The 17,571-nt window shown below is 20.5% G+C and overlaps 1 protein-coding gene across 11 annotated transcripts in view; it reads right to left on the bottom strand.

The window, feature by feature from the left end:
* Window positions 1-17,571, bottom strand: part of LOC109411329 (phospholipid-transporting ATPase ID) — a 421,272-nt gene that overhangs the window by 36,671 nt on the left and 367,030 nt on the right. For all 11 annotated transcript variants that reach the window (XM_062859672.1, XM_062859671.1, XM_062859673.1 and 8 more), the window contains 4 exons: window positions 829-995; window positions 643-766; window positions 408-581; window positions 62-338 (listed from right to left, as the gene is read on the bottom strand). In XM_062859672.1, coding sequence (XP_062715656.1) covers window positions 62-338; window positions 408-581; window positions 643-766; window positions 829-995 — 742 coding nt within the window. The remainder of the gene's footprint in view (window positions 1-61; window positions 339-407; window positions 582-642; window positions 767-828; window positions 996-17,571) is intronic.

Below are 17,571 nucleotides of genomic sequence, written 5' to 3'. Positions count from 1 at the left end.
GATCATCAGACAGAAAAATATGAACAACTGGACATTTCAGGGAACAACCCACAAAACATACCTTGCTTATCCCCCGTCAGTACCCAAATTTTGATGCCAGCCATCTGCAGGTTGGCGATCGTCTGCGGTACCCCATCCTGAAGCTTATCCTCTATGGCGGTTACACCGACCAGTTGCATATCACATTCGATTTCATCGTAGATTACACCTAACTTATCTTCTCTACCGTCGAGCGACAGGGCGGCTTCTCGTTGCCGCAGCAGCCAGGAGTCGAAGAACTCCTTGGTTAGCCGCCGCTCGGCTAGCACTAATGTCCGCAGGCCCTCGCCGGCAAATTTCTAGAAAATAATGGATGAGATCATACACTACTTTGATACCAGAACTTGTAGTATTGAGGCAATTCTTACGTTCAAATGCTCCTGGGTCCTAGACTTCAGGTCCTGTTGATTGCTTCCTAACCTATCATATATCACACTGTCGGCCCCTTTACAGTACAGTATTATAGTATCGTTTCGCTGCAATATCACCGACATTCGTTTCCTAACATTATTAAAATCTAAAATACTCAACAGTTGGTACTCCTGCAAATATAAATTGTATGTTAGAGCGTAATCGATTCAACTAAAGATCTTCCATTCATACCTCCATCCTTCCCATCACTTCGATTGTTATACTATTAGGTGCTCTGGATCGGAAAACGAATCCGAAATTCCTGGCCGCCGAAACGAGGGCAGCCTCGTCAGGACTTTGTGCTTGATACTCTAATCTGGAACGGAGGATTCAAATTCAGTTATGAGTACCTCGTGTCGAGATCATATGCGTACTAACCTCCCATTCTTCTCCTCCGGCATCACCGTGTGGCACAGTGCCAGCAGACGAAAAAAGTTGTGGGCATGCTCCTCATCCGCTCGCACCGCATCCAGCAGACCCTGGTCGTACCACCGGAAGTCCGGTTCGTACTCCGGATTGAAGGAAAAATCCACGGGTTCGGTGACCTAGATTTACGATTTGGCGCACGCGCGCATGTGTGTGTTTGTGGGGAGTTTGATTTGCGTTGTCGATATTTTTTCGGTTTCGAAATGTGATGGAGATGAATGGATAGGATATTGATTGATTTGTGTGATTTCAGGTGGAAGAGTGACAACAGCAAAGTTTATAGTTGGATCACAGAGAAAGAAATCGGAGAAATGGAGAAAACGAAATAAACAAAGTGCGTTTAAACACGATCGAAATTTCTAGACGCGAACAAGCTGATCGAGAAATAGAGTAACAGCTGAACACGAGTGTACATTGCTAGTTGAACTACTGTAATCAAAATTCGTAATGGACAAGCGTTGCGAGCACATACAAGATACAAGCTTCTAGTCTAGGCTCCCAGTACGGAGGGTTAGCCTAACATTAGCCTAATGTGAGACTAACTGGCCAGCATGTTAGGCTAACTTTTTGTCTCACTTTTGCCTAATGTTAGTCTAAAATTAGACAGATATGACACACTTTTGTTAGACATGTTGCAAATTCGAAACATGTTTGTTAGTCTAACATTAGACTAACGTTAGACATGTTTTAGTATGGGCTGTTAGACGAATGTTAGGCATAGATTTTATGCTGCTTGTTTTCATTCCAGCTGTCATCCGAGCAAGAAGTGTGATTGTAGTAGTGAACTTTTATCGGCGTTCACTACTACAACCGCACTTCTGCCTCGAATGAAAGCTGGACGAAACATATTTAATAAAAAATCGGAGCCTGTTTAAATTTTAATTTTAATTTTAATTTTAATTTTAATTTTAATTTTAATTTTAATTTTAATTTTAATTTTAATTTTAATTTTAATTTTAATTTTAATTTTAATTTTAATTTTAATTTTAATTTTAATTTTAATTTTAATTTTAATTTTAATTTTAATTTTAATTTTAATTTTAATTTTAATTTTAATTTTAATTTTAATTTTAATTTTAATTTTAATTTTAATTTTAATTTTAATTTTATTTTTAATTTTAATTTTAATTTTAATTTTAATTTTAATTTTCATTTTAATTTTAATTTTAATTTTAATTTTAATTTTAATTTTAATTTTAATTTTAATTTTAATTTTAATTTTAATTTTAATTTTAATTTTAATTTTAATTTTAATTTTAATTTTAATTTTAATTTTAATTTTAATTTTAATTTTAATTTTAATTTTAATTTTAATTTTAATTTTAATTTTAATTTTAATTTTAATTTTAATTTTAATTTTAATTTTAATTTTAATTTTAATTTTAATTTTAATTTTAATTTTAATTTTAATTTTAATTTTAATTTTAATTTTAATTTTAATTTTAATTTTAATTTTAATTTTAATTTTAATTTTAATTTTAATTTTAATTTTAATTTTAATTTTAATTTTAATTTTGATTGTAATTGTAATTGTGATTTTAATATTTATTTTAATTTTAATTTTAACTTAAATAAATTAAAATAAAATTAAAATTAAATTAAAATTAAATTAAAATTAAATTAAAATTAAATTAAAATTAAATTAAAATTAAATTAAAATTAAATTAAAATTAAATTAAAATTAAATTAAAATTAAATTAAAATTAAATTAAAATTAAATTAAAATTAAATTAAAATTAAATTAAAATAAAATTTAAATTAAATTAAAATAAAATTAAAATAAAATTAAAATAAAATTAAAATTAAAATTAAATTAAAATTAAATTAAAATTAAAATAAAATTAAATTAAAATTAAATTAAAATTAAATTAAAATTAAATTAAAATTAAATTAAAATTAAATTAAAATTAAATTAAAATTAAATTAAAATTAAATTAAAATTAAATTAAAATTAAATTAAAATTAAATTAAAATTTAATTAAAATTTAATTAAAATTTAATTAAAATTAAATTAAAATTAAATTAAAATTAAATTAAAATTAAATTAAAATTAAATTAAAATTAAATTAAAATTAAATTAAAATTAAATTAAAATTAAATTAAAATTAAATTAAAATTAAATTAAAATTAAATTAAAATTAAATTAAAATTAAATTAAAATTAAATTAAAATTAAATTAAAATTAAATTAAAATTAAATTAAAATTAAATTAAAATTAAATTAAAATTAAATTAAAATTAAATTAAAATTAAATTAAAATTAAATTAAAATTAAATTAAAATTAAATTAAAATTAAATTAAAATTAAATTAAAATTAAATTAAAATTAAATTAAAATTAAATTAAAATTAAATTAAAATTAAATTAAAATTAAATTAAAATTAAATTAAAATTAAATTAAAATTAAATTAAAATTAAATTAAAATTAAATTAAAATTAAATTAAAATTAAATTAAAATTAAATTAAAATTAAATTAAAATTAAATTAAAATTAAATTAAAATTAAATTAAAATTAAATTAAAATTAAATTAAAATTAAATTAAAATTAAATTAAAATTAAATTAAAATTAATTAAAATTAAATTAAAATTAAATTAAAATTAAATTAAAATTAAATTAAAATTAAATTAAAATTAAATTAAAATTAAATTAAAATTAAATTAAAATTAAATTAAAATTAAATTAAAATTAAATTAAAATTAAATTAAAATTAAATTAAAATTAAATTAAAATTAATTAAAATTAAATTAAAATTAAATTAAAATAAATTAAATTAAAATTAAATTAAAATTAAATTAAAATTAAATTAAAATTAAATTAAAATTAAATTAAAATTAAAATTAAATTAAAATTAAATTAAAATTAAATTAAAATTAAATTAAAATTAAATTAAAATTAAATTAAAATTAAATTAAAATTAAATTAAAATTAAATTAAAATTAAATTAAAATTAAATTAAAATTAAATTAAAATTAAATTAAAATTAAATTAAAATTAAATTAAAATTAAATTAAAATTAAATTAAAATTAAATTAAAATTAAATTAAAATTAAATTAAAATTAAATTAAAATTAAATTAAAATTAAATTAAAATTAAATTAAAATTAAATTAAAATTAAATTAAAATTAAATTAAAATTAAATTAAAATTAAATTAAAATTAAATTAAAATTAAATTAAAATTAAATTAAAATTAAATTAAAATTAAATTAAAATTAAATTAAAATTAAATTAAAATTAAATTAAAATTAAATTAAAATTAAATTAAAATTAAATTAAAATTAAATTAAAATTAAATTAAAATTAAATTAAAATTAAATTAAAATTAAATTAAAATTAAATTAAAATTAAATTAAAATTAAATTAAAATTAAATTAAAATTAAATTAAAATTAAATTAAAATTAAATTAAAATTAAATTAAAATTAAATTAAAATTAAATTAAAATTAAATTAAAATTAAATTAAAATTAAATTAAAATTAAATTAAAATTAAATTAAAATTAAATTAAAATTAAATTAAAATTAAATTAAAATTAAATTAAAATTAAATTAAAATTAAATTAAAATTAAATTAAAATTAAATTAAAATTAAATTAAAATTAAATTAAAATTAAATTAAAATTAAATTAAAATTAAATTAAAATTAAATTAAAATTAAATTAAAATTAAATTAAAATTAAATTAAAATTAAATTAAAATTAAATTAAAATTAAATTAAAATTAAATTAAAATTAAATTAAAATTAAATTAAAATTAAATTAAAATTAAATTAAAATTAAATTAAAATTAAATTAAAATTAAATTAAAATTAAATTAAAATTAAATTAAAATTAAATTAAAATTAAATTAAAATTAAATTAAAATTAAATTAAAATTAAATTAAAATTAAATTAAAATTAAATTAAAATTAAATTAAAATTAAATTAAAATTAAATTAAAATTAAATTAAAATTAAATTAAAATTAAATTAAAATTAAATTAAAATTAAATTAAAATTAAATTAAAATTAAATTAAAATTAAATTAAAATTAAATTAAAATTAAATTAAAATTAAATTAAAATTAAATTAAAATTAAATTAAAATTAAATTAAAATTAAATTAAAATTAAATTAAAATTAAATTAAAATTAAATTAAAATTAAATTAAAATTAAATTAAAATTAAATTAAAATTAAATTAAAATTAAATTAAAATTAAATTAAAATTAAATTAAAATTAAATTAAAATTAAATTAAAATTAAATTAAAATTAAATTAAAATTAAATTAAAATTAAATTAAAATTAAATTAAAATTAAATTAAAATTAAATTAAAATTAAATTAAAATTAAATTAAAATTAAATTAAAATTAAATTAAAATTAAATTAAAATTAAATTAAAATTAAATTAAAATTAAATTAAAATTAAATTAAAATTAAATTAAAATTAAATTAAAATTAAATTAAAATTAAATTAAAATTAAATTAAAATTAAATTAAAATTAAATTAAAATTAAATTAAAATTAAATTAAAATTAAATTAAAATTAAATTAAAATTAAATTAAAATTAAATTAAAATTAAATTAAAATTAAATTAAAATTAAATTAAAATTAAATTAAAATTAAATTAAAATTAAATTAAAATTAAATTAAAATTAAATTAAAATTAAATTAAAATTAAATTAAAATTAAATTAAAATTAAATTAAAATTAAATTAAAATTAAATTAAAATTAAATTAAAATTAAATTAAAATTAAATTAAAATTAAATTAAAATTAAATTAAAATTAAATTAAAATTAAATTAAAATTAAATTAAAATTAAAATTAAATTAAAATTAAATTAAAATTAAATTAAAATTAAATTAAAATTAAATTAAAATTAAATTAAAATTAAATTAAAATTAAATTAAAATTAAATTAAAATTAAATTAAAATTAAATTAAAATTAAATTAAAATTAAATTAAAATTAAATTAAAATTAAATTAAAATTAAATTAAAATTAAATTAAAATTAAATTAAAATTAAATTAAAATTAAATTAAAATTAAATTAAAATTAAATTAAAATTAAATTAAAATTAAATTAAAATTAAATTAAAATTAAATTAAAATTAAATTAAAATTAAATTAAAATTAAATTAAAATTAAATTAAAATTAAATTAAAATTAAATTAAAATTAAATTAAAATTAAATTAAAATTAAATTAAAATTAAATTAAAATTTAATTAAAATTTAATTAAAATTTAATTAAAATTAAATTAAAATTAAATTAAAATTAAATTAAAATTAAATTAAAATTAAATTAAAATTAAATTAAAATTAAATTAAAATTAAATTAAAATTAAATTAAAATTAAATTAAAATTAAATTAAAATTAAATTAAAATTAAATTAAAATTAAATTAAAATTAAATTAAAATTAAATTAAAATTAAATTAAAATTAAATTAAAATTAAATTAAAATTAAATTAAAATTAAATTAAAATTAAATTAAAATTAAATTAAAATTAAATTAAAATTAAATTAAAATTAAATTAAAATTAAATTAAAATTAAATTAAAATTAAATTAAAATTAAATTAAAATTAAATTAAAATTAAATTAAAATTAAATTAAAATTAAATTAAAATTAAATTAAAATTAAATTAAAATTAAATTAAAATTAAATTAAAATTAAATTAAAATTAAATTAAAATTAAATTAAAATTAAATTAAAATTAAATTAAAATTAAATTAAAATTAAATTAAAATTAAATTAAAATTAAATTAAAATTAAATTAAAATTAAATTAAAATTAAATTAAAATTAAATTAAAATTAAATTAAAATTAAATTAAAATTAAATTAAAATTAAATTAAAATTAAATTAAAATTAAATTAAAATTAAATTAAAATTAAATTAAAATTAAATTAAAATTAAATTAAAATTAAATTAAAATTAAATTAAAATTAAATTAAAATTAAATTAAAATTAAATTAAAATTAAATTAAAATTAAATTAAAATTAAATTAAAATTAAATTAAAATTAAATTAAAATTAAATTAAAATTAAATTAAAATTAAATTAAAATTAAATTAAAATTAAATTAAAATTAAATTAAAATTAAATTAAAATTAAATTAAAATTAAATTAAAATTAAATTAAAATTAAATTAAAATTAAATTAAAATTAAATTAAAATTAAATTAAAATTAAATTAAAATTAAATTAAAATTAAATTAAAATTAAATTAAAATTAAATTAAAATTAAATTAAAATTAAATTAAAATTAAATTAAAATTAAATTAAAATTAAATTAAAATTAAATTAAAATTAAATTAAAATTAAATTAAAATTAAATTAAAATTAAATTAAAATTAAATTAAAATTAAATTAAAATTAAATTAAAATTAAATTAAAATTAAATTAAAATTAAATTAAAATTAAATTAAAATTAAATTAAAATTAAATTAAAATTAAATTAAAATTAAATTAAAATTAAATTAAAATTAAATTAAAATTAAATTAAAATTAAATTAAAATTAAATTAAAATTAAATTAAAATTAAATTAAAATTAAATTAAAATTAAATTAAAATTAAATTAAAATTAAATTAAAATTAAATTAAAATTAAATTAAAATTAAATTAAAATTAAATTAAAATTAAATTAAAATTAAATTAAAATTAAATTAAAATTAAATTAAAATTAAATTAAAATTAAATTAAAATTAAATTAAAATTAAATTAAAATTAAATTAAAATTAAATTAAAATTAAATTAAAATTAAATTAAAATTAAATTAAAATTAAATTAAAATTAAAATTAAATTAAAATTAAATTAAAATTAAATTAAAATTAAATTAAAATTAAATTAAAATTAAATTAAAATTAAATTAAAATTAAATTAAAATTAAATTAAAATTAAATTAAAATTAAATTAAAATTAAATTAAAATTAAATTAAAATTAAATTAAAATTAAATTAAAATTAAATTAAAATTAAATTAAAATTAAATTAAAATTAAATTAAAATTAAATTAAAATTAAATTAAAATTAAATTAAAATTAAATTAAAATTAAATTAAAATTAAATTAAAATTAAATTAAAATTAAATTAAAATTAAATTAAAATTAAATTAAAATTAAATTAAAATTAAATTAAAATTAAATTAAAATTAAATTAAAATTAAATTAAAATTAAATTAAAATTAAATTAAAATTAAATTAAAATTAAATTAAAATTAAATTAAAATTAAATTAAAATTAAATTAAAATTAAATTAAAATTAAATTAAAATTAAATTAAAATTAAATTAAAATTAAATTAAAATTAAATTAAAATTAAATTAAAATTAAATTAAAATTAAATTAAAATTAAATTAAAATTAAATTAAAATTAAATTAAAATTAAATTAAAATTAAATTAAAATTAAATTAAAATTAAATTAAAATTAAATTAAAATTAAATTAAAATTAAATTAAAATTAAATTAAAATTAAATTAAAATTAAATTAAAATTAAATTAAAATTAAATTAAAATTAAAATTAAATTAAAATTAAATTAAAATTAAATTAAAATTAAATTAAAATTAAATTAAAATTAAATTAAAATTAAATTAAAATTAAATTAAAATTAAATTAAAATTTAATTAAAATTTAATTAAAATTAAATTAAAATTAAATTAAAATTAAATTAAAATTAAATTAAAATTAAATTAAAATTAAATTAAAATTAAATTAAAATTAAATTAAAATTAAATTAAAATTAAATTAAAATTAAATTAAAATTAAATTAAAATTAAATTAAAATTAAATTAAAATTAAATTAAAATTAAATTAAAATTAAATTAAAATTAAATTAAAATTAAATTAAAATTAAATTAAAATTAAATTAAAATTAAATTAAAATTAAATTAAAATTAAATTAAAATTAAATTAAAATTAAATTAAAATTAAATTAAAATTAAATTAAAATTAAATTAAAATTAAATTAAAATTAAATTAAAATTAAATTAAAATTAAATTAAAATTAAATTAAAATTAAATTAAAATTAAATTAAAATTAAATTAAAATTAAATTAAAATTAAATTAAAATTAAATTAAAATTAAATTAAAATTAAATTAAAATTAAATTAAAATTAAATTAAAATTAAATTAAAATTAAATTAAAATTAAATTAAAATTAAATTAAAATTAAATTAAAATTAAATTAAAATTAAATTAAAATTAAATTAAAATTAAATTAAAATTAAATTAAAATTAAATTAAAATTAAATTAAAATTAAATTAAAATTAAATTAAAATTAAATTAAAATTAAATTAAAATTAAATTAAAATTAAATTAAAATTAAATTAAAATTAAATTAAAATTAAATTAAAATTAAATTAAAATTAAATTAAAATTAAATTAAAATTAAATTAAAATTAAATTAAAATTAAATTAAAATTAAATTAAAAAAATTTAAAATTTAATTAAAATTTAATTAAAATTTAATTAAAATTTAATTAAAATTTAATTAAAATTTAATTAAAATTTAATTAAAATTTAATTAAAATTTAATTAAAATTTAATTAAAATTTAATTAAAATTTAATTAAAATTTAATTAAAATTTAATTAAAATTTAATTAAAATTTAATTAAAATTTAATTAAAATTTTATTAAAAATTTATTAAAAATTAATTAAAAATTAATTGAAATTAAATTAAAATTTTATTAAAATTTTATTAAAATTTTATTAAAATTTAATTAAAATTTTATTAAAATTTTATTAAAAATTAATCAAAATTTAATTAAAATTTAATTTAAATTTAATTAAAATTTAATTAAAATTTCATTAAAATTTAATTGAAATTAAATGAAAAATAAATCAAATTGAAAATAAAATGACTCACCGACACGATGGTGCCAAACTTAACGGAAGCGGTCACTGTTTTGGAGATGACTGGTTCCGGCGACGGTACGACGCGAACGAAACGGACTTAGTGGCCAGGAGCAGCGACGATTAACTGATGGTTTGGACAACGCAACGACGGAAATGGTTCCTACGGGTTTAACTATTTGAGACGAGCATTTTTTTTCTTTTTCTCGACCGACGAACGCGATTTTTAAGCTGCCGCAACTAACAAAGTGTTTTTCCACTGCCATTTGCTCAACTGTCAATGATGCGCGAAAAAATCGAACATTCAGCATAAATTCGGGGTTATGATTTATGCTCTCCAAAAATTTTCGATGAGCAACATAACTAACAAATGCCTAACATTGTCGAACGCCTAACTTCCTCCGTGCTGGGCTGGAATATCTATTGATATTAGCTACGGAATCGTCACGATTCAATGGTGTATCGATGAAAGGTTAACACCTAATGTCATTGATGGGATTATTATTAAGCATTGGTATAGAAAATAAGCCAAGAAAATTTAAAACGTAGTGTTAAGGTAGCTGATCATCTGCATATGTTTGCGATTTGTGGGCATAGAAATAATGCAGCGAATATAGGGTGGGATACAGAAGCTTGAGACACGCTGTAGGACTAGTCAAGAAAATTTAGTGCTTCGAGGATTCTTGAAGGTTATTTTCCCCAATGAACTCAGGATCTGCACAGAAAGTTGCTTGTGGAATTTGTTAGGAATCTCTAGCGAAATTCAGGAAGACCAGTTGTTGGAATTCTGAGGGCATTTTTGGCGAAATTCCTTCAGGAATTTTATCTGGGATTCCTCCGCACGGGGAAACTCAAGTACCTTAATTTGAGTACTTTTAAACTTACTTCTGAGATCCTTTTTGTTCCGTTACTTATCCACTCTCTTTGTTGTTGTCAGAGATCGAAGATCAAAACAACACAACTATGGTACACAGCTAATCACGTTCGGTAATATTTACCGAAATCTCAACCGCTGAGCGTTCGGTAATGGATTTTTAACGAAATTCTGTAAAAAAAATAACAAATTTCGGTAAAATGTTATCGTTTATCTGTCAAACTCTAACGAACTTCGGTAAAAGTTGCTACCTTTACCGAATTTTTCCTGTAAAACAAACTTAACGGTTGGGATTTCGGTAAAACATTACCGAAGTCGGTGATTTTTTCTAACTGTGTAGTTCGGTGCGGGAAGCCCAAATTGTGTAAAGAGCATTGAGCTCAAGTTTGAGTATTTTGAACTGGCAGCTAGGTGAAAAAACCTCAGTCGGTAGGTACTTTGTCAAATTTGGATTCCCACACGCAACTCCGAATTTGAGTAAAATAAACTCATGTTTGGATACTTTCGTTTCTCCATGCAGGAATTGTGAGGTTCCTCTAGGAGTGCTTTCTGAGATTGCTCCAGGAGCTCCTTCTGAAATTCCTCCAGGAGTTCCTTCCGGGATTCGTACATGAACTCAATCCGAAATTCTCCCAGGAGTTTCTACTAGAGTTTCTCCAAGAATTCTTTCTAAGATTCATGCTGCAAATCCCCAAGGAGTTCCTTCAGTGGTTCCTGTCGGAATTCTTTTTGGGATTCTTCCAAGAACTCCTCTTTGCATTTCTCTAGGACTTCCTTCACAGGTTCCTCCCGGAGTTCGTTCTGTGATTCCTTCAAGAGTTTCTCCTAAAATTAGTCAAAGAACTCCTTCTGAAATGCCTTCGAGAGTTCCTTCCGGGGTTTCTCCAAAAGTCCCTTCTGAATCTTCCTTCTTCTGATAGGATATTTTTTTTGGGTATTTTTGTGGCGTTTCAGTCTTTTCGGGGATCAAAAACAACTATATGTTTTCTATTTCCAACGTTTCGATCCTTATTGGATCTTCTTCAGGGAATCCCTGAAGAAGATCCAATAAGGATCGAAACGTTGGAAATAGAAAACATATAGTTGTTTTTGATCCCCGAAAAGACTGAAACGCCACAAAAATACCCAAAAAGTCTACCAAACAGTCGTCGCCAAAGCTGTCTGATAGGATAGCGAACAACTTGGGCAGCAGTCGGTATTTTGGGCACTCTTCGCTATAACTCAGTCAATTCCACACCAATTGACTTGAAATTTTGTACACGGCTAGATAGTATACGTATCTCATCGCGTTCCAAAAATTGTGTCAGTTGGTTCAGAAATGGCTGAGTTATAGCAGAAAAGTGCCCAAAATAGGACCCCTGCCGAGATGGTTCCACTTCCCTATTGCTCCAGGGAATAAGAGAACTCTAAATTCTAACACACAATAGGTAAATTGTCAAACTGAACCCATGACTCCGTATCGCTAGTCAGGCGCTTTAAGCAAGTAAGCCACAGAACAAATCACGATGCTGTAAAACAGAATATCAAACTGAGGTCGACGCGCCACTTTCCAGGAGCTCTTTCTGAAATTCATCCAGATTTTTCATTTGTGATTTTTTTCAAAAGTTTCTTCACTTTCTTCTGTGATTTTCTTCTAAGATCAACCAGGAGTTCTATATGGGATCCCTTCAGGAGTTCCTACTAGAATTCTTCCACGTGTTCTTTCAGAGTTTCTTCCAGAACTTCTAATAGGATACGGGCTCTACGAATCTATCGTAGATTCACTCGGTAATATTCTCGAGAGAATTCATTGATTTCTTCCAGAGATTAATTCGGATATTCCACTCGGTATTCCTCCAGAATTTCTCAACAAATATTTTAGAAAACCTTGAATGACTTGCCTCAGATAATCTTCCAGGAATTTCTACAGAAATGCTTTAGAGATTTCTTCAAACAAATGTTTGAGAGATTCCTCGAGGAAATTATCGGAGGACCCATTTGAAAGCCATGTATGGATATCTTTGGGAATTCATCCAAAAATTCTAATGGTATTTTTTGACAAGCGACTCCTTTAAAAACTCTTAAAAGGAATTAAGAATTTCATCCAGGAATACTTTCAGAGATTTCTCTCAGGATTTCTTGATTTCTTTAGGAGTTCTTTAATTCATTCCTTCAGAATATTTTTGATTTCTTTTAGAATTTCCTTCAAAGTTTTTAAGATATTACCCCAGAATTTAAAAACTGTTTTAGAAAACCTTCCATGGCTTTCTTACGATACACAGATTTCTTTTGAAAGTTCGTTAAGAACACCTTACATGGATTGCATCTAAATTACCTCAAGAATTTCCTTTAGAAGATCTTATAGAAATATCTACAAAAAATCGTGTAGAAAAGCTTTTATGGGTTTCCCTAATATTTCTTTCATAGATTTTTTTAAAGACATCGATACGAAAATGCATTAAGGGCGGACGGGACGGTCGAGGAAATATCCGCCATTGCTCTGTTACGACTAAGATGGTAATATCAGATTCTACTTCTTGTGTTTCAACAAAAACCTATCATTGTGTATGCTCACTTGTGGTGCATAAGCTGATTGGTTTTCGGCATCTTCAGTACGATAGAACTCGAGATTACCATCTTCAAAATCGCAAGGTAAATTGTTAGAAAGAGAGGAAAGATATGAAAAATAACACAGCGTCCCGTTTCACCTTGAGAAAACCATCCATAGATTCCTTCAAATATACTTACAGAAATTTTTTAAGAAAATCAAAGGCTTCTCCAGAAATTTCTCTAAGGATTTCTTCAGAAAATCTTCCACAGACTCCTTCAGGAATTCTTCCACATTTTCCATCAGATCTTTAAGAAATCCATAAATTTGTCAAAGAGTATCAAGTCCAAGGAAATATTCTGTTAATTTTTCAAAAAATATTCCAAAAAACTTCAAGGAATTAGGTTTTGAAATTTACTAATGTTTTTTTTTCAGAAGCTCTTCCAGCGTTATTTCCAGATTTTTTCCACGGGTTCTCTTAAAAATTCCTCCGGAGCTTCCTTTAGATATACCCTCATGAATTTCTATGGGATCCTGTTTTAGAGAAAACCATGGGATATAGGGAGAATCTTTGGGAATTCATCCAAAAATCCTCATGGTAATTCAACAGAAATTCCTCAAGCGACTCCTTCGAAAACTTTTGAAAGGAATTGAGAAATTCTTTAATTTATTTCTTCAGTAAATTCTTGTTTGCCTTTAAAATTCCCTCCAAATTTTTTTAGAGATTACCCCAAAAATAATTTGAAAACTTTTTTATAAACCTTCTCTGGATTTCTTACGATATTGCTCCATGGATTCATTTATAAAAATCTCCAGTAATTCCTTTCGGATCGTCTTCAACAAATTTCTTTTGAAAGTTTGTCAAGAATGTCTTATATAAATTGCATCAATTTTACCTCAAGAATTTCCGATAGAAGATCCTCCAGACATATCTCCAAAAAATCCTGTAGAAAAGTTTTTATGGGTATCCTTAACAATTCCTTCATACATTTTCCTTGAAAATCGGTGCAAAAATTCTCTCTAAAAATCATACGTGGATTCCTTCAAATATGCTTATAGCAAATTTTTGAGAAAAACAAAAGCTCCTCCAGAAATTTCTCCAAGGATTTCTTCAGATAATTTTCCACAGACTCCTTCAGGAATTCTTCCAAGTTTCCATGAGAAATTCACCAGAAATTATTTTAGAAATCCATGACTTTGTCAAAGGGTTTCAAGTCCAAGGAAATATTCTGTGGATTTTACCAAAATTATTCATGAAATAAATCGATGAATTTGGTCTTGAAATCTACCAATGTTTCTAGCAGACACTTTTCAGGCGTTTTTTTTAGATATTTTTCCAAGGAATTCTCTGAAATACTTCTTCAGAGTTTTTTTCAGATACGCCCTCACGAATTTCTCCAACAATATATACAAGAATTTATTTAGGTAGATTTCTATAAGTTCCTTCCGAAACTACCAGGAATCACTTTAGAAATTACTGTATGGATTTGTTGAAAAAGTCTTAGACAATTTCTCCAGGGTTTCCTTTGGAATTTTCTACATGGGTTTCTTGAGAATTTCTTTCAAAAATTCCTTCATAAATTCTTCCAGTTGATTCTTAAAAAAAATCCAGATATTCCTTTACAAATTCTTGTATTTCTTCAGGAAGTCCAAAGATATGTTCAGGAATTGCTCTACATTAATTTTGGTAGATTTCTATGGGTTTCTTCTGAAACTGCACCAGGAGTCAGAATTTGAACGATTTGTTAAAAAAATCTTAGACAATTTCCTCAAGCAATTCCTTTGAAATTTTCTACATGGTTTTTTGAGAAATTCTTTCAAAGTTTTTTTTTATAAATTCTGCCATTGATTTCGCCAAAAACTCCAGAGATTTCTTCAAAAAATCTTGTATTTCTTCTGGAAGCCCACCAGCGATATGCTCAAGAATTGTTCGTAAGAAATTTATCCAAAAAATCGGGAAATTCTTCTAAGGATAATTCCGAGAATTTATCTTTTATTTCTTTAGGAAATTTAGGAAATATTCCACAGAACATTCTCTTAGAAATATCTAAAAAAAATCCTTGGAATCTTTACAGATGCTTGAGTAGGCGTTTTTCCAGGTGTTCCTAAATGATATTTTCAGTTGAATTTCTGAGAGATTATTCCAAAAGCATTTTTAGAAAATCCTCAGACCATGCCTCAGACTTTCATAAAAGGATTTCTCCTTGAAATTCCTAAATGAACTTTTCTAGAAATTTCACCAAAGTTTTCCCGGAAAGCTTCTACAGATATATCTCTAGGAAGTTCTTTAAGGTGAAGGTATGAGAAAGCCACACCAGCCAGCACCAGTGAGTGACCAAATGATCAACTTTTCAGTGCAAACCGACATCCACTTCTACAGATTTCAATTCGAGGTGTGACTTCATCTTATCTCCACCTTAAAAACTCTTTCAGGGATTCCTTCAAGTGTTTTCTTATGCTTTCTTCAGATACTTCATAAGAGATTCATTTTAAAGCACTTTCTAGGGAGTCCACTCAAGATATCTTCAAAAATTGCTGGGATTCCTTCTGAAATTCCATCAAGAAAATGTTTTTGTTTTTAGGAATTTGTTCAGAAATTTCAGCGAGAGATTTCTTCAAAAGTTTTTCATGCAGTTTTTTCAGCAAATTTTCTGAAATGTTCTTTAGAAATTCCTTCATTGAATGCTGCATAAATTCCTACAGGACTTTTCTTAGAAACCGTCCCTGCAGTTCTATTAGATATATCTCCTGAAATTTCGTTACGGATCCCTGCTGAACTTGTTTAGAATTTCGTCCAACGATCTTTCAGAAGTTATTTCATAAATTGTACAATAACTACCGAATTATTCTTTACGCAATGTTTTATCGAATCCTTGGAGGATTATTTCAAGGAATCTTAAAAAAAAACTCAAGATATCTTTGAAAATTGCTAGGAGAAATCCTTGAAATTTTTTTTTGAGGAATTCCTAGACAAAAAAGTATTGAGCAATTCTTGATTGAATGCCTATGGTAATACCTACACTACCGATAACAAAACTTTGGAGTCACCCTCTCAAAAACATGTCATTTTTGAGGCTTTTTGAGGTATACATCCGTCAATTTATGTCCGATTTCAAAACCCTAGATCTCATTCAAAACGTAATAAGTCGAAGTAACTATGAACATGATTTATCTTAACCCGAAGTTGTCAAATTTTCTAAAAAATGAATATAAACTTACGGCAGTGTCGCTGGAAATTGGGTCGACTAAATTTTAAGTTGAGAGCGGTACTGTAACCTATGTTCTATTAGTTTTCTACTGCTTTTTACCAAACTTAGCTAAAAAATCTAGAAAAAAAGTTAAATAAATTAAGTCTCGATGACATCGACCAAAAGTTTGGAGTCAATTTACTTAATGACTTTCTTTCTAGATGTTTTAGCTAAGTTTGAAAAAAAGTAGTTGAAAGCTAATAAAACATAGGTTACATTACCGCTCTCAACTTAAAATTTAGTCGACCCAATTTCCAGCGACACTGCCGTGAGTTTATATTCATTTATAGAAAATTTGGCAGCTTTAACCTAACATATCTATGATTTTTTTTAAATTTAAATCATGTTCAAAGTTTCTTTTACTTTATCTTTTGAATGAGATCTAGGGTTTTGGAATCGAGCGCACATTGGCGGAGATATGGCCCTAAAAAAATGACATGTTTTTGAGGGGGTGATCCAAAACTTTTGATCGGAAGTGTAAGAGAATATCAGCAGAAACTCCTCCTAAACTCCTAGGAAAAAAAAATCATGAGAGATTTTCTGGAGGGATTCCTGGAGAAACGTAAAGAAAACGCAGACAGAGGTACTGGTAGAATTCTTGAAGGGATCTCTCAAATTTCTGAGCAATCCCTGCTGGAAGGAATCCTTTGAAGAACTCTTGGAGATATATACCTCTGAAGGAATCCTCAAATAAATCTTTAACAATTTCTGATTTTTGTACACACTAATCCCTATATCTGGAGAAAATCCTGAGAAACAAAAAAAAAGAAAAAAAATCCTAGAGGATTTTTTAGAGAACAACTAAAGATATTAAAATCACAGACAAACAGACGTATCACTCTTCAAAACGGCTTGGCACATTCGTTTAACGATCAATTCCAATTTCACTTGATTTCCACGATCGTTCCAGCAGAGGCGCTAGTGTTCGGTCGTTTTGACGTTTACCAGTGTACACGTTGCTGAATGATGCAAACGAAAATTACATGCGTTTTGTGTAGTAGTGCGCGTGTTAGCCAAACGTCAAATCGAAATTCATCATGGCCGACAGTGTCGCGCGCGGTTCTACCAACAGACGGCAGTGTGCACATGTAAAAGACTTCGGGCAAAATGCTTTGATAAATTTCCTCTATGAGTTACATCTGTTTGTCTGTGTTAAGAATAATAAAATTTCGAAAAACTGGAGAACATTCTGCAGGTGTTCATAGAAAAAG

This window comes from Aedes albopictus, chromosome 3 (assembly GCF_035046485.1).
Source record: "Aedes albopictus strain Foshan chromosome 3, AalbF5, whole genome shotgun sequence".
Taxonomy (NCBI): Eukaryota; Metazoa; Arthropoda; class Insecta; order Diptera; family Culicidae; genus Aedes; species Aedes albopictus.
This window is presented reverse-complemented; position numbering and strand designations above follow the sequence as displayed.